Source organism: Gadus morhua, chromosome 20, assembly GCF_902167405.1.
Source record: "Gadus morhua chromosome 20, gadMor3.0, whole genome shotgun sequence".
Lineage (NCBI taxonomy): Eukaryota > Metazoa > Chordata > Actinopteri > Gadiformes > Gadidae > Gadus > Gadus morhua.
Window position 1 is genome coordinate 5,739,163 of NC_044067.1, and position 21,976 is coordinate 5,761,138.

The following is a 21,976-nucleotide window of genomic DNA, read 5'->3' on the forward strand; positions in this document are numbered from 1 at the left end:
GAGTTCAGGGAGGGATGGTGGTAGAAAAGGAGACGCCACATTGCAGGAGCTTGGTGTGCTTTATTCACTACTGATTAAAGGGCACAGAGTTCACCAGACTTAACAAAACACACGTTTACTACTAGTGGCCAGCCCTGTGAAGGAGGGAAGAGTGAGGCTTATCTCATAGAACTCTTAAGGGCTGGTTTCACCGTGGAGGAGAGGGTTGGAGACGCCACGTTTATATTCTATTTCTTCATAATCAACTCAACGTTTCTACTACGTTAAGGTCACTCATTTTGCTTCAGGTTTCATACTTCTACTACCTTTAGATATGGATTTGCCCGCGTTAACACAGTTCGTCTGAGCTATTCGCGATTTGACAAACATAGGATTTATATAAATAGGGTGGTTTTACAATACAACAGTACAATACAAGTACCTCAGTACTTTGAGTGATATTGTTATTCCTAGATGGGTCATGTCATCTTCTACCGCTTTAGTCTATCATATCATTTCGATACGCTCTGTATTTATTCATTATTTATATTGCTTTTCTGTCCGTTCAGGTGTCTATATCATGTCAAATCCACAGGAAGGAAGAGAAAGAGTCGTACAAACAATAACTAAATTCACATACAATTCTACCACGATTACATAGCGAGCAGATCCTCCAAACAAAAACAAACAAACAACAACATTGCACTTCGTTGCCCACGGTAACGCGAGCACATCGAGCGGGATTGACCAATCCGCTTTTCCCCCTGTGGCTGTCTCTCGCCCACTCCCGAGAGAGAGGACGAGGGTGGGTGGGTGGGCGGGGCCTCTGCGTCTAGACGGCCTCCACGTAGTTGGCGGGCAGCATGCCGGTCTTGCCGGTGCGCTGCACGGTGCCGTACATCCAGCCCTCGTCGATGGACTGCACGTTGACGATGACGTCGCCGTCCTTGAAGGTCACCTCGTCGTTGTCGGCCGCGCCGTAGTCGTACATGGCTCGCACCGTTTTCTGAGAAGGGAAGGGCGAGTCGGGGGCGAGTGAGTCCGGCTGGTAGAGGGGTTTCCAAGTGTGTGTGCGTGTGTGGTAATCACCGCTCTTGTAGAGTGAAGGAGTGTGTGTGTGTGTGTGGTACTCAACCCGGTGATGGAGCTGTGTGTGTGTGGTACTCAATGGTGGTAGAGGAGTGTGTGTGTGTGGTACTCATCCCGGTGGCGGAGCAGTGTGTGTGTGTGGTACTAAATGGTGGTAGAGGAGTGTGTGTGTGTGTGGTACTAAATGGTGGTAGAGGAGTGTGTGTGTGTGTGTGGTACTCACCCCGGTGATGGAGCTGTGTGTGTGTGTGTGTGTGTGTGTGTGTGGTACTAAATGGTGGTAGAGGAGTGTGTGTGTGTGTGGTACTAAATGGTGGTAGAGGAGTGTGTGTGTGTCTGTGGTACTCACCCCGGTGATGGAGCTGTGTGTGTGTGTGTGTGTGGTACTAAATGGTGGTAGAGGAGTGTGTGTGTGTGTGTGTGGTACTCACCCCGGTGATGGAGCAGTGTGTGTGTGTGGTGCTCAATGGTGGTAGAGGAGTGTGTGTGTGTGTGTGTGTGGTACTCACCCCGGTGGTAGAGGGGTGGGATGGGATGGAGGAGACAGTGGTCTGCTGGGTGGCCACTGAGGAAGACCTCTGCTGCAGCTCCACAGTCTTAGTAGTCTGGTAGCCTGGAGGCACACACACACACACACACACACACACACACACACACACACACACACACACACACACACACACACACACACACACACACACACACACACACACACACACAGAGTCAGCTACAACACTGACTCAGACTGAGGCACTTGGGTGAACTGACTTAATATTATATTAGGTCAATGTTCACCCAATTATATGATATCAGTATACGCTATAGATATATATACCCTTACATTAATAGCAAACTCAAGAACCAAAAACTAAACCCTTTAACCCAACCCTAATACCACAACCTAGAGCCAAAAAACCAACCCTACGAGGAAGCCCTGAGTAAACCCTAACCCTAACAACAAACTCTAGAACCGACTCCCAAACCCTAAAACCAAACCCCTAGTGAACCCTAACACCAAACCCTAAACCCGACCCTAAAGGAAACCCTAACTCTAAAACCAAACTCTAGAACAGACCCCCATAACCCTAAAACCCAACCCCTAATGAACCCTAACCCTAACACCAAACCCTAAACCCGACCCCAAAGAAAACCCTCACTCTAAAACCAAACTCTAGAACCGACACCCAAACCCTGAAACCCAAACCCTAAAACCCAAACCCTAGGAAACCTTAACCCTAACACCAAACTCTAAAACCGACACCCAAACCCTGAAACCCAACCCAAGTTGAACCCTAACCCTAACACCGAACTCTAGGATCAACACCAAAACCCAAACCCTAGCAAACCCTAACACCAACCTCTACACCCGACCCCCAAACCCTAAAACCCAACCCCTAGGAAACCCCAAAACCAAACTCTAGAACCGACACCCAAACTTCTAAAACCCGACCCTGAGAAAACCCTCACACCAAACTCCACACCAACGACTGGTCCTCACCGACGGAGGAGGCTCCGAAGCCGTTGCTGTAGGTGGACATGTGGTGGTCTCCCTCGTGGGACATCTCAGACTTCTCGTCGGCCGGGCCGCTCATGGCGCTGGTGGAACGGGAGTGCTCCTTGCTGCGACGCTGGGCGTGCACTGACGGGACCAGACGTTTGAGCCAGCCGTTGATTATATGCACTCATTCCGCGTCAATATTAATCGTTTAGAGGTTGATTCATTTTGACATTTGGATGAGATTTATTTGGGCTCGTTTTGACGAGGGGCAAAAGGAAAATGACTTTCTTTAATATAATGTAACTGCAAAAGTTCCTATGTTTGTTTTCCCATTGGGATTTAATAAATACTAAGACAACTTTCAACGAACCACCATTGCATGTGTTTGCCACCACCTCAGAGCTGTCTCTCTAGAGTTTCCCCGGCCCTGGGGGGGATGTGGCTCACCTGACATCATGTGCAGACTCCTGGACTGGATGTTGTCCTCGGCGGGGTCATAGTCAAACACGGAGCCAGGGTTGGTGCGCCACACACGCAGATCTGACAACGCACACGCATTCGTGCACACACACACACACACACACACACACACACACACACACACACACACACACACACACACACCACAGATTATATAGAGGAGACTAAATATATGTGTATTATAAAGTTACATTTTAAGAATGGGTGTACACGTATCAATATTAGTTTAATATGCTTGATTATAAATATATATATAATTGCCAAACATTTTGCGCTAATATGTTCGCTGCAACCTAATCCGAGTATAACAATTGCCAAATAAAGTTGTCAAATGAAAACCAACATCATTCATAGTAGAAATAGGTGGTGTTGCAACATAGCAATATCACGGCCAATTTATCGGTCGCGATATTTTTGGACAGTAGTCAACCATTTGGTCAATTTAGTCACAAAAAGTTGAAGTCTGTCCAGCAACTACTTCTTATGAGTTAAGAGTTGTGGAGCTGATTGCCTGTCAATCAATACACCCACAATGTGTGTGTGTGTGTGTGTGTGTGTGTGTGTGTGTGTGTACATGTGTATGTCCATGTGTATGTGTGTGTGTGTGTACATGTGTATGTGTGTGTGCGTGTGTATGTCTGTGTGTGTGTGTGTGCGTGTGTGTGTGTGTGTGTGTGTGTACATGTGTGTGTGTGTGTACATGTGTGTGTGTGTGTGTGTGTGTGTACCGGTGGTGGTCTCCTGTTCGTGCTCCACCACACGCCTCCTCTCCATCTCCACCACGCGTCTCTGGATGCCGCGGTAGTTGATGTCGCTGAACTCCTGGGTGTTCTTCTTCACGCGCTCCATCTCGGGGTAGGACGCCATCGCCGTGAAGGAGCCCTTGCTCTTCTCATGGTCCTGGTGGTATCTCACCTGGACACACACACACACACACACACACACACACACATACACACACACACACACACACACACACACACACACACACACACACACACACACACACACACACACACACACACACACACACACACAGAAGGGATGTCAGGACTCTCATTAGCATGGCGACTGAGATTGCGATCACCAAAAGGCCGAAACTCAAACATTTTGCGGGGGATTTGATCATTTGATTACCGATGATATAGGGGCGTTAACCAAAGTTCACTGGCCTTTAAATGACACACGTAAAAAGTGTACTCACTCCTGAGATGTTGAGCTGGGACTCCTTGACGCGCCTCATCTCCGGGGTGTCCAGGACGAAGGCGGCCTTGCCCTGCACCTGCTTGCGGAAGCTGTCCGAGTACAGCACCTGGTGGGAGGCAGCGGGAGGGAGGTTACCACCCCGTCTGAGGAGCTCTGGATCTCCGTGAGGACCCCTGTGTCCTCACACAGAGACGAACGTAGCGTCCACCACACAATGACAACACCATGGGAGGAGGGAGGAACATGGCGGCAAATCTACACAGGCGACTACTACAGGCTGCCACCAGGGGGGGTCGTTACGGGGATGACTTCAGAGACAGGAATTAGATGGGGGTGGGGGGGAGGAATGGGTAAAGCATTGAGAGACGTACAGGGAAGTAAGAGTGTGTGCCAATCGAATTCACAAAGGATGAGACAACAGAGGTGAGAGAGTAGTTCCGACAGCACAAGAGTTTAGTGTTGGTGGTCTAAAGATTAAACACAAAGAAGAGATTTACTCTGGGAAACAGAGTTAATGTGATTAACTGGTGCCAAAGGACGAATAGGTTAGGGAAGGGGGTTAACCAGGGGTACTACTGGAGGGTTGCTAAGGAAGCGGTGTGGGGGTGGGGGTGGGGCGGCATGTCTTTCAGGGGAAAACATCGATACTTTGGGGGGTGGGGGTTGGGTTCTTGAGGTACCGAGCTAATGTGTTCTTGGTTCCGTTTGACTCGCTCCATCTCGGGAGTGAACACGACAGGGGTTCCCTTGGCCTTACTGTCCTTATACAACACCTACAGGACACAAGCACAGGGTCCCCGAGGGGACAGTCAGAGTGCACAAGACATTCAAAGAGAGCACACGCACGGGACGGCCTTCAGAGACGTGGATTGGAGCTGCTAGCGCAGCGTGTTCCGGGACCTTCTGTAAAACACAAACCTCCTGTTGTTACCCCGGACAGTTGCCCCGGGCTATTTCTGTTGAATTTACATTCTATCTAATTTATTTTAGCCTTTTTTTCCCCTGTTTTAATGATCAATTAATCCATGTCTGAGAAATTGGTCCCATCGTGGCAGATTTTTGGGATCTGGGATGTAGCATCCACAGAGCCCTAACCACAGCTCTTCACACCACCACAGCAGGAGACGAAGACTCTGGGAGGGCCCCTGGCTCTGAGGGTAGAGGTCGGCAGTGGAGACGGCGATCACACACACACACACACACACACACACACACACACACACACACACACACACACACACACACACACACACACACACACACACACACACACACACACACACACACACACACACACTAAGAGAAGCCTAATGGGAGGAAAGCTATGACGAGGATGTAAGATGAACCAGCACTGCAATTCACAAGCTGTAGCCAAGAGCTCAGCTCTTTAAAGGGCAAAATATGCAAAAAAAAAAAATCAGAAAATGGGAGGAAGGGAGCACATGGATGGAAGATTAAGGGGGAAGAACCGGCCTCATTAAGAGTTGGCAGCAAGGCCGAGTCCTGGTTCTGGTAACTGAAGCGTTGATGGAGGTGGTGGTTGTGGGAGCCAGGGGGATTGGGGGGTGAGCGATGAGGATGGTAAGCATGGACTGATGAGGAGTTAGGCGGATCAGAGGGGTCTATTGTCTACGTTAAACCGTTAGGAACCACACAGTATTTCAGGATGAGGTTTTTCTGGATCCAATACCGAGCTGATGTGCCTCTGGTTCTCTCGGACCCGCTTCATTTCGGGGAGATCCGATATGGCCGTGCCTTTGCCCACGGTGTTGCGGTACTTAATCTATCCCGTACCGTTGGTCCGCGGGTTCCCAGGCAAGAGGATAAAGAGAGACAGCAGTGAGGACACATACAGGAGAACTGAGCCACACGTGTACACAACCTAGTGCTTATTATTCACAGCATGGCTGGCGTGGGAGCCTCGGAAACAAGGAGAGTCAGTGGTTAACATGGAGAGAAATGTAGAAATCATTAAGAAATGGCTTAAGGATACAGATTAAAGTGCGACAGAGTGCAAGCCGCTCACGAGGGAACTCGGCTCAATGAAAGGTGTTAGAGGAACGCTGGGAGATCAGCAACAGCACTCGTTAGTGAAAAACGAAAACTTGAAGGGTTTGATGGAAATGAACAGAGGTCTGGAGGTTTGAAATGGTATTTGGTCTGGCTGGAGGCTGTCGAAGGGAAGTGGGGAATGGTGTTCAAATGAGGAATGGGGGGGAGGAGGGGGACACAGGGAGGGGGAGGGTACCGTGCTGATGTTCAGCTGGTTGCGTTTAACTCTCTCCATCTCGGGGGTCTCTGATATAGAAGTGCCTTGTCCGAGTCCTTCTTTGTACTGAAGCTTTAAATGAGAATGTTAAAAAGAGGTCAACGAGGGCGGCGGTAAAAGTTTCCATACTTAAAGTCTTGAAACTATTTTCATGGAGGAGTGAGGGGTGGGGCGGTGAGAACAAATGGAAACCTAAAAACTTCAGCGGGATGAAAATCTGAAAGGAACAGCAAAAAATGAATCAATAGAGCCACGGTCAGAACATCAGCTCATGACTTGGGAATGATTTAGGAATGGAACAGGGATTCAGTTAGGATGACAGGAAAAGCTGTAACAAAAAGAAAACAGAACCTTATCCATATCGTTACTGCTCTTGGTTCTGCGATGAGAATGAGGGGAAAGGGTGTGTCTTTGTATTCTGTGGGGGGGGGGGGGGGGGGGGTAGGGATCACTCTGTGGTTCTGTTCCACTACCGAGCTGATGTGCTTCTGGTTCTCTCGGACCCGCTTCACCTCCGGAAGATCCTGAATGGCCGTGCCTTGGCCCAAAGATTCCTTGTATTGTATCTACCCATGTCAAGATGTACACAGCAGGACAGTGAGAGAGACAAATGGGCAGCACAGCTACACAGTAAATACTGCCCGCATGGCCATGAACACATCAACATGGTAGCCGTCACCACAGCACGGTATATGCTATGGTGTAAAAAACAATGTAAAAAACATTACATAATTTCATTGTTGTCTCAGATGCAACGTTTTATATATTATATTACTGTTATATCTTATGCATATTATATTATATTGTGTGTCACCAAAATGGAGGATTTAATTACGTCTGTTAACTGAGTGTTTAGACATGATTAGGCGTGTTTATAGGGGGAACAGGAAAAATATTTCAATTAGTGCAAAAAATAAAACCATACAGGGACTGTTTAAGTGATGTAGATTAAAAATGGCGGTCAATTGCACAGGGATTTAGTGTCCAGCCTGCTAGCCTGGATGCTAGCTAGGGAAGGACCAGGCGGTAGGGAGGGGGAGGTGGAGGATGAAGGGTAAAGTGAAGAGGGTAGATCGCCAGGGTTCAGGGTCACTCTGTAAAGTACCGTGCTAATGTTCCGCTGGTTGCGTTTAGCCCGCTCCATTTCTGGGGTCTTAGGCACCGTGGTGCCTCCTGCCAGGTCATCTTTGTACTGAATCTTCATAAAGATCAAGAATGAAGGCATCAACCCACAGGTTATCCTCTGTATTCCCCTCCCTCCCCCCCACAAAGTCTAGGTTTTTGAACTTACCGACCAACCCACTACTGAAATACGATTGTGATTGAAATGCGGTTGTGATTGAGGTACAAGTTTCCTTGTTTTTTCAAATATACCTTTTTTTGTTATGTTATATCATTGGAGATGTCAGTTTTGGGTTACCAAAATGGAGGATATTCATTAAGTCGGAAACTTGAGTGTTAAGACATGATTGAGTGGTATGTTTGAAGGGCAGACATTTGCTAACTCTTGTATTTTAGACTGTGCTTTAAAGCTTAAATACGACTGTGATTGAGATACAAGTTTCATTGTTTTTCCAAACATACCTCAAACGATATAAAAGACCTTTTGTTATATCGTTGGAGATGGCAGTTTTGGGTTCCCAAAATTGAGGATCTTTCATTAAGTCTGTAACTTCAGTGTTTAGACATTATTAAGTAAAAAAGAAAAAAAATATTTGAAGCGTTAAAATAAAACATTACATTTAAATGATCGGGATTAAAGTGGCGGTCAATTGCTCGGGGATTACTTGTCCAGCGCTAGGGACAGACCAGGCGGTAGGGGAGGGGAGGTGGAGAATGAAAGGTAACGTGAAGAGGGTAGAACGCCAGGTTTCAGGGTCATTAGGGAAAAATACCGTGCTAATGTTCCGTTGGTTGAGTTTAGCCCGCTCCATTTCTGGGGTCTTTGGCACCGTGGTGCCTCCTGCCAGATCATCTTTGTACTGAATCTTCACAAAGATCAAGAATGAAGGCATCAACCCACAAGAAAGCCTTTGTATTCCCCCCCAGCACCCCAAGAAATTTAAGGTTTCTAACTCACCACATCCACCTGTAGATTTGCTTAATTTAATTTTTTTAGGTTTAGCTTTAAAGCTGAAATACTATTTTGATTAAAATACGATTGTGATTGAGATACAAGTTTCATGTTTTTTTCCCAACATACTCATTTTGTTATGTTATATCGTTGGAGATGCTAGTTTAGAAAAAATGGAGGCTATTTCATTAAGACTGTAACTTGAGTGTTTAGACATGATTAAGTTGCATGTTTGAAGGGGAAACACAATTTTCTTTGAATTAGTGCAAAAATAAAACAACTAAATAATGGGAGACAGTTTAAATGATGTGGATTAAAAATGTCGGTCAATTGCACAGGGATTTAGTGTCAGCCAGCTAGCCTGGATGCTAGCTAGGGAAGGACCAGGCGGTAGGGAAGGGGAGGTGGAGGATGAAAGGTAACGTGAAGTGGGTAGAACGCCAGGGCTCAGGGTCACTCTGTAAAGTACCGTGCTAATGTTCCGCTGGTTCATCTTAGCCCGCTCCATTTCTGGGGTCTTAGGCACCGTGGTGCCTCCTGCCAGGTCATCTTTGTACTGAATCTTCACAAAGATAAAAAATGAAGGCATCAACCCAAAGGTAAGTCTCTGTATTCCCCCCTCGAAATTTAAGGTTTTGACTCAGAAATTTGAGCACCATATCCACCTGTAGATTTGCTTAATTTCCTTTTTTTAGGTTTAGCCCTAAAGCTGAAATAAGATTTTTATTGAAACACGATTGTGATTGAGATACATTTTCATTGTTTCTCCAACATACTAATTTTGTTATTATATATCGTTGAAGATGTCAGTTAAGGGTTACCAAAATGGGGGATATTTCATTAAGTCTGGAACTTGAATGTTTAGACATGATTAAGTGGGATGTTTTAAGGGGAAACACTTTTTTTTTTCAATTTGTGCAAAAACCAAATAACAAAAAACTGGGAGACATTTTAAATGATGTCGATTAAAAATGTCGGTCAATTGGACAGGGATTTAGTGTCCAGCCAGCTAGCCGGGATGCTAGCTAGGGAAGGACCAGGCGGTAGGGAACGGGAGGTGGAGGATGAAAGGTAACGTGAAGAGGGTAGATCGCCAGGTTTCAGGGTCACTCCGTAAAGTACCGTGCTAATGTTCCGCTGGTTCATCTTAGCCCGCTCCATTTCTGGGGTCTTAGGCACCGTGGTGCCCCCACCCAGGTCATCTTTGTACTGAATCTTCACAAAGATCAAGAATGAGGGCATGAACCTCCACCTCTGCCCCCGACTTTTACGTTTTCTAATTCACCCGCAGCTTCACTTCATCACCCTATATATATATGTTTAATTATTTAGCTTTAAAGCTAAAATACAACTGCGACCGAGATATGATGGTGATTGAAATACACTTGCGATTGGAATGTGATTGCGAGTGAAAAAACAAGTGACGATTAAGCTGTCAGTCCAGCCGAATCATTCGATGTCCATCAGAGTTGTGTTGCCATTGGAAGGAATGCATTGACAAAACACAAAACACGTACAGATACAAACAAAGATGGAGTTCAACGTAGAACACATGAACACAGCATACAAGCTATGCACTACTAAACCACTCAGTTATGGTGTTACAATCAAACTAGACCCGCCGATGTTAGACTCTCACATTAGAAAGGCTAAGGGGAATTTCTACTGCACCAAAGACGAAGCTTAATGGAAAAGAGAGGGCTGCATATCAGCAAATGTTAACTTAGGATATAAGATTAAAAGAAACTCGAGGTAATTGAGGTTAAGAGTGGTTAAAGAGGGAGGTACTGATTCCAGGGTAGGTAGGTACCGAGCTGAAATTCTTTGTATTCTCTTTAACACGGAGCATTTCAGGGGTGTCCTTTACGGTCAACACTTTTCCCTTTATGATTTTATGGTCTGCCTGGTACTGAAGCTAAAAGAGGAAGATAAAAAGGCAGAGACGCAATTAACATATCCAACAGAATCAGGCAGCATGGGGCTGTTGTATCAAGGGAAACTATGACAGCACACAAAACGATTTTGTCTTGTAAAATCTTCCCTTGTCCGGTAAAATGACTTTCATGAACCATTCTTAAAATAATAATAATAACATACATCATGAAATATTTAAATAGAATATTACTGCTAGATTGGATTGTTTGTTAGGAGACTGGACAAACTGTTTTAAATTAATGCATTGAATAAAGTATCAAGGATAATACTTTGCATTTGGAGGCAGACATGTTGACTGGGTGCTGTCATGGGCCATACACATTTGGATCTTACCAGCACCCATTGTGCGTCAGTCTGGGTCTTACCGGCGTCGTTAATGCCTGAGTCACGTTGCTAACATGAGGTTTCTCATTCTTGGTGGTTTACTTACGGTGCTGAAGTTCTTCTGGTTCTCGCGCACTCTCTGCATCTCCGGGGTGTCAAACACAGGCACATAGTGGGACATGGTTTTCCCAGCCTCTGCCTTGTACTTGTTCTGTTGGACAGGAAAACAAACGGGAAAAAACACAACAGAGATTTCAGAGATTTCACTCGAGCAACATCATTTCCCTTTGTTTGCTTCAAATAAAGTATTGTTATGGAACAAGTTATACAGTCGACCACGTTCAACAACACAGCACCACCAACGCCACCCCATTCCTGCCCAAATCAAAGTATCAGTCCCCGCCGGCAGCTACCTGGCTGATGATGTTCCTCATCTGCTGGGCGTGGATGATGTCGGGCGTGTCGATGACGGAGGTGAAGCTGGCTCTGTCCAGCTCCGCCGTGTGCTTGTACTTAGTCTGTTGAGCGGGTACAAAGGCCGTCAAGAGGAGCACACCAACTCAGACTTGGAGACAACGCTCGCTACCGTTGAGCGGAAAGAAGGGGAAGGTGAATGTTCAGACCTGGCTGAGGATGTCCGTGGCGTTCCTGGCCCTCATGAAGTCGGGGGTGTCCGTGGCCAACGCCAACATGCCCTTGCCCTTGATCTCCAGCTCCAGGGACTTCTTGTACTCCCTCTGCAGACATGACAAGCCAAACATACACACACAAGTACACACACACACAAACACATACGGTATTAGACAGGGTGGAGGAATGCTAGCGGACGAAGGAGTTCAAGTGATTCGAGATGTGGAGGGCTGCAAAACCAAGACAAAAGTAAAGAGGGAAAGAGGAAAAGGCTTGGTTTAGGAGGACATTAACACACAGGGCAGTGGGATTCTCCAATCAGAACTGGAAGGGAAACACAGCATTAGTTATCCATTTCAGTGTGTTACAAGTTATGGTTTAGAGTAGATTATTAGACGATGAAGATGCCAGAGTCAAACCATGAAAATTAACAAAAAATACACATACAATCTTTCAGATAAGCGATGTGATGTAGCCAGAGAGAAATGACACCCAATCAGTAACCCTGTTAGTCAGACGACCCAGAGGAGATTCATTAAAGGGAGGGTGAGGTAGGTGGTTTAAGGGGACGGTGGGTTTAAGGGGACGGTGGGTTTAAGGGGACGGTGGGTTTATGGGGACCGTGGGTAGGGCTTCAGAGGACAGAAGAGTTCAGAGCGGGATGGATGGAAGCCACTTCTGAGAGTGGTTACAAAAGCCACGTCAGGTCACCGGTCCTACCTCACTCAGGATATGAGTGGCATTCTTTGCCCGCAAATGCTCAGGAGTTTCCTCCGGTGCTGAAAGCCCTTTACCCTTCACCCCCTCCTCTAGATCCTTCCTGTACTCTCGCTAGAGGGAGGGGAAGAAGAACACAAGAGACTGCAAAGACCAGCAAACAGCCACGCATACGTACATACAGACACAGAGGCCAGGCTGAACACAAAGACTGGCCACATAGTCACCAAGCCTCGGCCTTAGTTCCGGGCCTATAACTATATTTAACGTATAGTAAATACGCCACGGCTTCAATATACATTTCCTTATTGCAATACAGCAGGAGAATGTATATTTAAGTCCAAATTGTTAATGTAAGTATTGCACGTTATATCACACCTCAATAGATTTTTTTAATGTGGCTAGAGGCATTGGTGAGCTGGGCAGGTAGCCTGATAAACGACAAGTTTAACATATTTTATCAGATATAGTGACGGAAAAACATAAATGACAACAAAGAATTGAAAGGATGATGGTTCATCAAGAAATTCATTCTATATGCTATAGTGTAGCAGAGATTTTTATTAAATGCCAACTTACAAGAGACAGGAAAATATATTTAATATTAATATATTCATATATATAATATTAATATATTTAACATAAATATATTGAAAAAATAAACATTTATCATGCAAAGCAGCTGCAAATCCAATGCCGAAAGGGCCATCAAACTTGATGATGATGGTGATGATGATGGTCAGATAAACACATACAGGCAGACGTACAGTAAGAATAAGCAATACACTCTAAACACTCAGACGCAAGATGTATCACAGTTAGTAGCTCTTTTAAATCCACTGCATAGCGAACCATGCAAACGAACAAAAAAACTAGCGTGGGAGGGAGGTGGGCGATGTGTCATAGAGGGAGGTCATGGCATAAAGCGATGGGAGGAGCGGGGGTTTTAAGGTAATAATAATGTTGATTGTAATGGAAGGGAGGTAGGTTTTGGAGGACATGGGATAAGCAATGGGATAGGGGAGGTCTTAGTCATGATGGCGGAGGGTTTAAGGTAATAGATCCAAAATGGAGGCGCTTAGGTTGATGGTAATGGAAGGGAGGTGGGATTTGGGTAAATCAACCTTATTTAAGTTACCTCGCTGGCTATTTTGGTAGCGTGTCTGACATGTATCATGGCGGGTGTGACCTCCAAGCCACAGAGGTTCTTGCCCCGCATTCCCTCCTCATAGTCCTTCTTATAGTCTTTCTATCGGCCGAGGAGACAAGATGAGTCAAGGGCACAGACATGGCTCAGACAGACCAAATGCAAGCAGTGCCGATCACAATGCAGTCCAACCTTACACCCTCTCTCCGCCTCACAGCGACTCCTGCTTTTGTACCCATTTCATGTTTGTTTTGGGGGGTTTTACCTTTGTGCATGTGTGTATGCATTTGTGATACGCTGTGTTTATTCAACGTTTGAAACCCAATACAAAGTATGACATACAGTACCTTTGTTTTATCTGGAAGCGTCAAGGACAGATGATATTCTCTTACAGGGCTGTCTTAGATATTAATTAGATAGGGAATGGTGCTAAAATGCTACGACTTCCAAAGAGGCCCTTTCGTGTTAAGATTGAACCCTGTTTGTGCAGTGCTTTTTCCAAAGTATTGAGCAAGTCTTTGGACAACGAATCCCATTTTCAGGTTTTTTCAAGGAACTTACCGCCTCTATTGTAATCAAACATTCAAGTTAAACCCCAACAAATATTTCACAATATGATAAAGTGTAAAAAAATGTACCTAATATTGTATTGGCATTTCAAAACATTGAACTTATTGGACAAACATAAGTGGACGATTATACCATTGCAACCCCAAAAATCTAACCAAAAAAAAGCTTGGTAAATAGAGGTTATCAGAGCCAGGGTCCGGGAGTCTGCTGGGCTTGAGAGCGAAGACCCCTGTAAAGAAAAGGTTCAGGCAGCTGGAGACAGCATTGAGGCAGGCGGGGGTTCACCGTACCTGGCTCTGCATATGCTGCGCCTCCTTGGTGCTCACATAGGTGGGAGTCTCAAAGTCCAGCATGGCCTTGCCCTTCTCCTTCTCATACTTCGCCTTGTACTTCACCTGCAAAGGGGTACAGCCGCCAGTCAGTCGCCATGCACGGTGATGGGCACGGTGTAACACACTCACTCCACAGATCCACATACATAGAGGTGGAGTCTTACACTACCCACAGGGAAATCCTAAAGAATACATTTACTACTGCAAATGTGGAGCTGAAACCTTTTTTAATATAATTTCTACATAATAAGGTAAAAGTAAGTACATTGTACCATAATGTGGTGAAACAATATAATATATGTTTCTTTTTTTTTCTTCTATGTAACCTATTGGTACTCTGTGATGTTAAGCTAAGCTATGCTACCGCGTAGATACATCCCGGTACCAAGAACAATTCTTTGGTAACAAAGTCTAGATATGTTTGCCCTGTGTGTAGGGCAGGGATGTGCTGCGAAGCATTAAATGCCCCAGCATTTTGACCTAGGGGTTAGGACTAAATGGCTCTACAGCCCTACTTGCCAACAAGGCTCAAAACACATTGTATTCGCAAAATGTGATTTGACGACGCAAAATATTGTGTAGATATATATATTTCTAGTATTTTGTTTTGGAGTGGGTGACAAAGCAAGGGTGATTTCCAGGTCAAATTAACAACATGTACGTATTTACCGTGACACCACAATCTACAATCAAAGTAGATAATGGACCGCACGAAGAAGGAATACGACAAAGCCTCATTTTTTCCAGCCTAAACGGGCATGTCTTATTCGCAAGCAGTGAATGTGTCCCTTCTTCTTTCGCTTTTGGAACAAGCACACGTCATTTCTTGGTTAATGGCTGTACAAAATGAAACCAGGGGTCTCGGCCCCTGGAAGATCGAGGACCCCACCACACCCCACATAAAGAGGGGCCACTTACGCTGCTCTGTAGCTCAGTGGCCTCTTTGTGGTGAAGCTGCTCTGGTGTGTCAGCGATCACAAGGTAGTGACCCTTACTGTCCTTAAATTTCTTCTTGTACCGGTACTAAGTGGACGAGGGGGGGGGTTGGGGGTCGATTCCCATTCAAGGGGAAAGAAAGAGTCAAAGGGAGGAAAAAAATGGGATAACAGGGGGAGAAAAGTACTGCGATCCATTTCATAACTTTGAAAAAAGAGCTTAACATTTTTCAGAATGGATGGATTAAAATGGAAAGGAAAGGTCTGCCCAGAAAAGTTAAATGTAAGATTATGAAAGACGGATAATTAATCAGATATTCTAATTATAAATTGAATGGGACTATTTTTAATGGGAACGTTTTTTTTTTTTTTTAGGATGACAGGAAGAGGTTAAAACTCATTTATGGTTTGGGAAAAAGATACGGAGGAGTAGAAGGTTAGAGTAAATGGAAGCATGAGAAGGGTCTAGGGTGAGAAGGATCACTACCAGATAAGGTCCCTTACTGGCTGGTGTGCGGATGAGAGCATGTGGACGATGAAGCGTGGAGCGACGGACCGCGATGAGGTGGTCACAGCGTGTTACGATGAAGAGGATTTTGGATTGGATATTAAGGATTGAGGAGACACTCAGGTCACATGGTACCATTGGGACCATGGAGACCAGAACGACTCCCGTGCCCTCTGGGTTGCAAGAAGGGGGGGGCGGGGTAGTTGGGTAATCGGGGTATTAGCGGGAGGTGGTTAGATGTGTTAATGACGCCTTACGTCACTGGACAGCTTGCTGGTGCTCAGGTTGTGCTGCATGGACAGCGACTCGGCCATGTCCGTCACAGGCTTGTGGAGCTTCTTCAGGTCCCCCTTGTACTTCACCTGGAGGGGCGGAGCGATGGACGGTTGGGTATGGAGATGCTGATACCTCATCCCACACTCTGACTACTCTGACTCACTATGACTTCAGTCGAAAAATATTAATCAGCATCATAATTGAAGTACAAATGATAATAATGTTAATAACGATAATAATAATCACCGTAGCAATATTACAATAATCATAATCATAACGATAATCGTAATAATCATAACAATAACACCCATGATACTAATAACAATAATGAAAATAATTATATAACAACAACCATATAATGATAACAATAAACATCATAATAATCATATGACCCTTGAAATGAAGGCATCGGACACCTGAAACACCCCCTTTCCATACCTCACTAGCCAGGTTGGTGGCATCCTTCAAGGTCTGGTATATCTTACTGTCCTTCAGGTCATACTTTGGCTTCTTTCCCTTCATCTCCTTATCAAACTTCTCGTGGTACTTCACCTGGAGAAGGGGGCGGGGCATGCACAGGTCAAGGTGAGCCGTAGTCCATGTATATTTATGTATAGAAGAACACAATAACAGCGATGCCATTTCAAAGGGAATGCATTCAGGCGGTTGGCCTACTGTAAAACAAGGGAATGGCGAATAGCTCAGAATGAATCCCTGTTTTCCTTCCGTTGTTATACAGGATGAACCACCACTGAGGGAACGTTGGGAAAAGGACAAATCCCCCATGCATCTTGTGTTTCGTGCTAGCAGTAGCGGGAGCGTGAAAACAGATCAACAAGGAATTGCACCGTAGAATTGGAATTAACCATTCGAATTCTACAGTCTGTTCATATACACACATACTTGGACTCTCTCACACACGCACACATACACACAATACAGAAACACACACACACACACACACACACACACACACACACACACACACACACACACACACACACACACACACACACACTCACATACGCATACAGACATACATAAATACATACACACAAAAATACACACACTTCAATCTCCATATGTAATGCAGTGTATATATGGTAGGGGTAGGAGGTCCATATGTACTCTGCAATACTTCAGGTCTGCAAATTGTCCTTCTCAAAACAAAAGGTGAGTGGGCCGAGGCAGACCTCTTATATTAACAACAGAGAGGAGAAGGCAGGTGTCGCAAGCCACTTCCAGCAGCAACTATGTCTCAAGTTTATGTGAAAACTTCGGGGCGACTGCATCATTATCCCGTTTGTGTGAAAGGGTCACTGTGCCCCCTAGTGGTGAGAACTGTAGTCGACTGCTGGAAACGCAACAAAGGGGTGGAGGAGAGGGATGCAACACCTTATTCACATCACAACAATCTGTGTAGACAACAGAAAACAGCATTCAAGTGATATCAATCAAAAACAGATACAAATACTGACTGATTGACTATATTTGGGCCCATATAGAAATATATACGTTTGCATGTACAAATAAAAGTATAAAGAAATACAGATAGACCGACCTCTAGCTAACTCATAAGCCTATTGTCTTTTTCCTCAAATTAGCCAATCAGTCAGTCAACAACAACAACAAAAAACATATCGGCGAATAGACATTGAGTGCAGCCTCCTGCCATCCCCAGAAAGGGGAGACTTGAGAGGCCCTCCTTCCTTACATTACTAGTCAGAGCACTCATTTTCTTAGAGTGGCGCATCTGGAGAGTGTCATAGGAGGCGGCTCCATGCAGTGCGGACTTGGCATCAACCTACAAAGCGCAGTGAAGATGGAGGAATGAGATCAACACGCATAGAAATAGCACATATATACACAGACAAGGACAGGATGGGGTGAGAGGGTCAGGTAGGGTGAGGGTGAGGAGAAGGAGAAGGAGAAGGAGAGGGAGAGACAAAAGAGAGTGGGTAGAGGAGATCGAGGAGTGGTTAACAGTGGGGGTGATGTGAGGCCATGGGTTAACAACATGTATTAAGAAGACAATGAGATGATCATACATGGATGGTAGGGCTGGGTAAAAATATCGATTCATCAATGCACTGCGATTTATTTGTTCTTCATTCAATTTCGATTCAGAACTTTTTTGAAATCGATTATTTCCATTAAAAAATAAATAAAAAAGCATACTCAGTCTTGTAATCTAATAGCAAGTATGTGTAAATGTACATGCCCTTTTACATTTGTCCATGTTATGATTATTACTTCTATGCTGCAAGTTTAGCTCAGGAACAATACTATACAATGGTCGTGTATTCCCTTTTTGCTAGTTAAAGCACAATAAAATGGTTAATTCATTTTGAAATGGTTAATTCTAAATAATATTTAGTTTTTTTTGTCATCTGCGCGTATTATTGAATCGATATCGAAGCAATTGGATCAATATCGAATTGAATCGAATCGAATCGATATCAAATCGAATGAAGACCTAAAGAATCAAATTTAATTTAATTTGTGAGGTACCGGGCGATACCCAGCCCTAGTGGATGGTAATGGAAATGGTGAAGCACTATCTAGCGAAGCGGCTAGCATGATTATACTAGCATTGTTTACTACTGCGACGTGCACAGAACTGAGGAAGGGATTCAGAACAGACAACCACTGCTAGAGGGGTCCCCCTGAGAGGCTGGAGCCAGGGCAAGTTTCTCTGCTGAGCTGGGGGGGTGCAAAGAGATCTCACATGAAAGTACACATCTTCAGCAGTGTAGCGATACGACCACGGAAACACTAGGGAGAAACAGTAGATCAAGGAGGGGGGGGGGGGTCTGGAAGAGGTACGGGAGGTTTGGGTGGGGGGGGTTTACCAGGCTGGTCAGCTTGGAGACCTCGGTGGCCAGAGCGATGTCTGGGCGGTAGGTCAGGGACCCCCCACGGCTGGCCTCCGCGCGAGCCTTCTCACGGTAGCCCACCTGTATTAGATAAGACCATGCATCAATGAAGGAAGCCGCGTACCGACGTTGGTGGAATTGAGCAGGTTAACATTTAAGAGCGATTATTTGAGTGTGCTTTGTTAGAAAAGGCTTTGCCATACTTGTGTTGTGAGAACATCTGTTTCGAGTTGCCCCCTTATGAGCCAATTATGATTTTAGACAGCTCCCAGCTAATTTCTGACCAGTCAGGACATCTGTCTGCTGACATCTAATTTTGCCTGAAAAACACACGTGCATGAAATGCTAAATGACTCAATGGTGGACTAAACTAAGGGGTGGGAGCAGAGAAGGAGGAGATTACATTTATTTTCTATTTGCTGTCCAACTACCAAATCTTTGCTACAGCAGCTTTAAATTGTCCCTACGAACGCTTATGAAAGAGTTCAACGTGTGTGTGTGTGCGTGTGCGTGTGCGTGCGTGTGTGTGTGTGTGTGTGCGCGCGCGCGTGCGTGTGTGTGTGTGTGTGTGTGCTCACATCACTGATGAGCTTGGCAGCCTGGGTGGCCTTCCTGATGTCGGGGCGGTCCGCCGTGGTGGTGTAGTGAAGGTTGTCTTTGGCGTCACGCTTGTAGGCATACTTAAGGGGTTTGGAAAAGGAGGAACAGACTGCAGCGTGAGGCAATGACACGTCGGGGTGCGTGAGAGAACACTGGCGTGATACCTGTATCCATGTTGTTTGTGTTGGTGTCTATTATTGTGCATTTTTTGTTTTCTCAAGGACTCCCCGTGAATAACGAAATGGTTACCCTCAATATAAAATCAAAGCCATATTGTTTCACACATTGGTTTGAGCGCTGCCAACTTTTCAAGGACGCAGATGGGGACTTACACTGCTCTGGCTCTTGGCCACGTCCATGGCGTGCTGAACATCAGGTGGAACAATCATCCGGTTGTACTTAGACTGGCCCTTCTCCTTCTCAAACTTCGACTTGTATAATTTCTGCGATCCAGAGAAAGCGAAAGTGGGGAGAGTTTCAAAAAAACAATCTGCCCAGGGCGGGTGAGGTTACCCAAGGAGGTAAAACTGTTGTTTCATTTTAGTTGAGTTTAGTTTGCTCACCCCGCTGATAAGCTTGTTAACCTCCTTGCTGTGGACCGTGTCTCTGGTCTCGGGCAGGGTAGTGAATGAGCCGGACTGCATCTCCTTCTTACTAGCCTCCTTATATTTGCTCTGAGGTGGGGAAAAAGCATCTGCTCAGAGTTGCATGATGGCACAGCGAATAGACAGGTCTAATAAATGTACCATATATGCACACTACCGAGTCGCTTATGGAAAGGGGGAAAGAGGAGTGTGTATGTGTGTGAGCGAGAGAGGGAGAGGGAGGGAGAGATAGGAACGATTAAGAGAGACAGAGCGGAACAGAGAAATAGCACACAAACAAAGCAAAGAAAATAACCAATGTTGTTTTTAAGGGGTTTTAAGGGTTAATTCGATGTCTTAATGAGATAATAATTGTGTCAGTTTCTTACCTCAGATGCAAGAGTGCGCACAGCCTTGGCATGTAGGATCTGTGGACTGTCTGCAACAGGGTTATAGTGTCCCTTCGCCTTTTCATACTTCTCCTTATACTTTATCTGAAGAGGGGAGGGGGAACAAGAGAATGCTGAGCCACTAGAAACACAAATAACTTATATATGCATTTAAAGGATATTTCTGACATTATAGATAGAGCTGTAGATATTATAGCTCCGCAGAGAAGCACAGGGATTTAATATTATCCCCCTGGTTTTCCAATGGAAAGGATAGGTGTCCTGAAATATTCAAAGGCGTTACGGGAGAAACCTGGAAGCGTAACTTACATCACTGGCCATCTCGCAGCCCTTCTTGGCCAAAAGAGTGATCTTGTCATCCACGATTGGTATCACACATCCCTTCATCATCTCTTTGTCGTACTTGTACTCAACCTAGGGGGAGGAAAGGTATATGGTGAATCTCAGACCTGCTTGTGTTATATTGTCTTGTTTTGGAGGTACCAAGAGAGCTGACTCACGTCACTCTGCTGGAGGGTGTTCCTGGAGTGGCTGATGAAGTCAGGCCTGTCGACGGTCCAGATCCACTTGTTCTTAGTGGCCTCGTACTTCTTCTTGTAGTCCAGCTAAAGTTGGCAAATTGACACTCAAAATGGTCAGCGACTGAAGCGGGATGCTATTTGAGCAATGATTAGATCCTTCGTCATACAAATGGGGAGGAGCCTCACGTTGGTGGTGTTTTTGTATGCCTCCTTGGCGGCGCGGATCTCGAAAGCATCTGGGTCCATGTTGATCTGCGACTTGGCCTTCTCATACACCTCTCTGTACTTCAGCTAAACACACACACACACACACACAGAAGGAATAGATATCACATTATTACATGGACACACACAACCGGAAACCTCCAGGGTTGAACAAACACCACAAAGAATGGAGATCTGGGTTAGGCAGATGAAGGTAGGACGTACGTTGCTGGTGAGCGCCTGGACCTTCTTCATGTGGTTCTGGTGCGGTGTGTCGTACGGCAGGCTGTATCCCTTGGCCTTGTTCTTGTTGTACTCCATCCTGTAGACGATCTGGTGGGGGTGGATATCAGAAGATACAGTCGTCTCAGATGGATCGGGATTAACATGAAACAACATTGTGAACCTACGACTAGACTTGGAGAGGTAAAATGAGAAGAAAGAAAGCAAAAACAGACCTAAAACCTTATTGAAAAGCAAAAGAGAGACTTACATCACCGATTTTCTTGCTGCGCTTGTGGGACTCGTACTCAGGGGTCTCCAGGATGGAGGTGAACTTGGACTTGACACGCTCATACTGCTCCCTGTATTTCCACTGTGGGAGGACGCCGATTCAAACAAGCAGAAGTTAGAAACACACACCGCTGGGTCAAACTTTATTATTAAGGCCAATTATAGTATTCTTGTGAAGACATTCAATTATATTAAATTAATTTTCTATTTCAATTTGTCTTATGTGGATGTTGTAAAGTTCTTACATCGTAACACTACACATGATGAATGGATACAAATGTTTGTGGAAAGGAGACATA

General features: G+C 45.3%; 1 protein-coding gene across 31 annotated transcripts in view; it reads right to left on the reverse strand.

Moving 5' to 3' along the window:
- Positions 1-40: 40 nt before the first annotated feature.
- neb (nebulin) overlaps positions 41-21,976 on the reverse strand; it is a 62,814-nt gene continuing 40,878 nt past the window's right edge. For 8 of the 31 annotated variants that reach the window (XM_030342963.1, XM_030342992.1, XM_030342989.1 and 5 more), the window contains 33 exons: positions 21,658-21,759; positions 21,390-21,497; positions 21,147-21,251; positions 20,940-21,044; positions 20,749-20,853; positions 20,419-20,523; positions 20,009-20,119; positions 19,778-19,888; positions 19,424-19,525; positions 18,822-18,926; positions 17,684-17,773; positions 16,408-16,521; positions 15,951-16,055; positions 15,169-15,273; positions 14,209-14,313; positions 13,340-13,450; positions 12,205-12,315; positions 11,478-11,591; positions 11,268-11,372; positions 10,961-11,065; positions 10,406-10,510; positions 9,718-9,810; positions 9,065-9,157; positions 6,995-7,087; positions 6,501-6,593; positions 5,943-6,035; positions 4,933-5,025; positions 4,251-4,358; positions 3,775-3,961; positions 3,014-3,106; positions 2,567-2,707; positions 1,578-1,681; positions 41-985 (listed from right to left, as the gene is read on the reverse strand). In XM_030342963.1, the coding sequence (XP_030198823.1) occupies positions 812-985; positions 1,578-1,681; positions 2,567-2,707; positions 3,014-3,106; positions 3,775-3,961; positions 4,251-4,358; positions 4,933-5,025; positions 5,943-6,035; positions 6,501-6,593; positions 6,995-7,087; positions 9,065-9,157; positions 9,718-9,810; positions 10,406-10,510; positions 10,961-11,065; positions 11,268-11,372; positions 11,478-11,591; positions 12,205-12,315; positions 13,340-13,450; positions 14,209-14,313; positions 15,169-15,273; positions 15,951-16,055; positions 16,408-16,521; positions 17,684-17,773; positions 18,822-18,926; positions 19,424-19,525; positions 19,778-19,888; positions 20,009-20,119; positions 20,419-20,523; positions 20,749-20,853; positions 20,940-21,044; positions 21,147-21,251; positions 21,390-21,497; positions 21,658-21,759 (3,594 nt within the window). In that variant the 3' untranslated portion in view covers positions 41-811. Of the gene's footprint in view, positions 986-1,577; positions 1,682-2,566; positions 2,708-3,013; positions 3,107-3,774; positions 3,962-4,250; positions 4,359-4,932; positions 5,026-5,942; positions 6,036-6,500; positions 6,594-6,994; positions 7,088-7,626; positions 7,720-8,416; positions 8,510-9,064; positions 9,158-9,717; positions 9,811-10,405; positions 10,511-10,960; positions 11,066-11,267; positions 11,373-11,477; positions 11,592-12,204; positions 12,316-13,339; positions 13,451-14,208; positions 14,314-15,168; positions 15,274-15,950; positions 16,056-16,407; positions 16,522-17,683; positions 17,774-18,821; positions 18,927-19,423; positions 19,526-19,777; positions 19,889-20,008; positions 20,120-20,418; positions 20,524-20,748; positions 20,854-20,939; positions 21,045-21,146; positions 21,252-21,389; positions 21,498-21,657; positions 21,760-21,976 lie in introns of all 31 variants that reach the window. The other 23 variants (XM_030342966.1, XM_030342967.1, XM_030342993.1 and 20 more) reach the window with 22 other exon arrangements.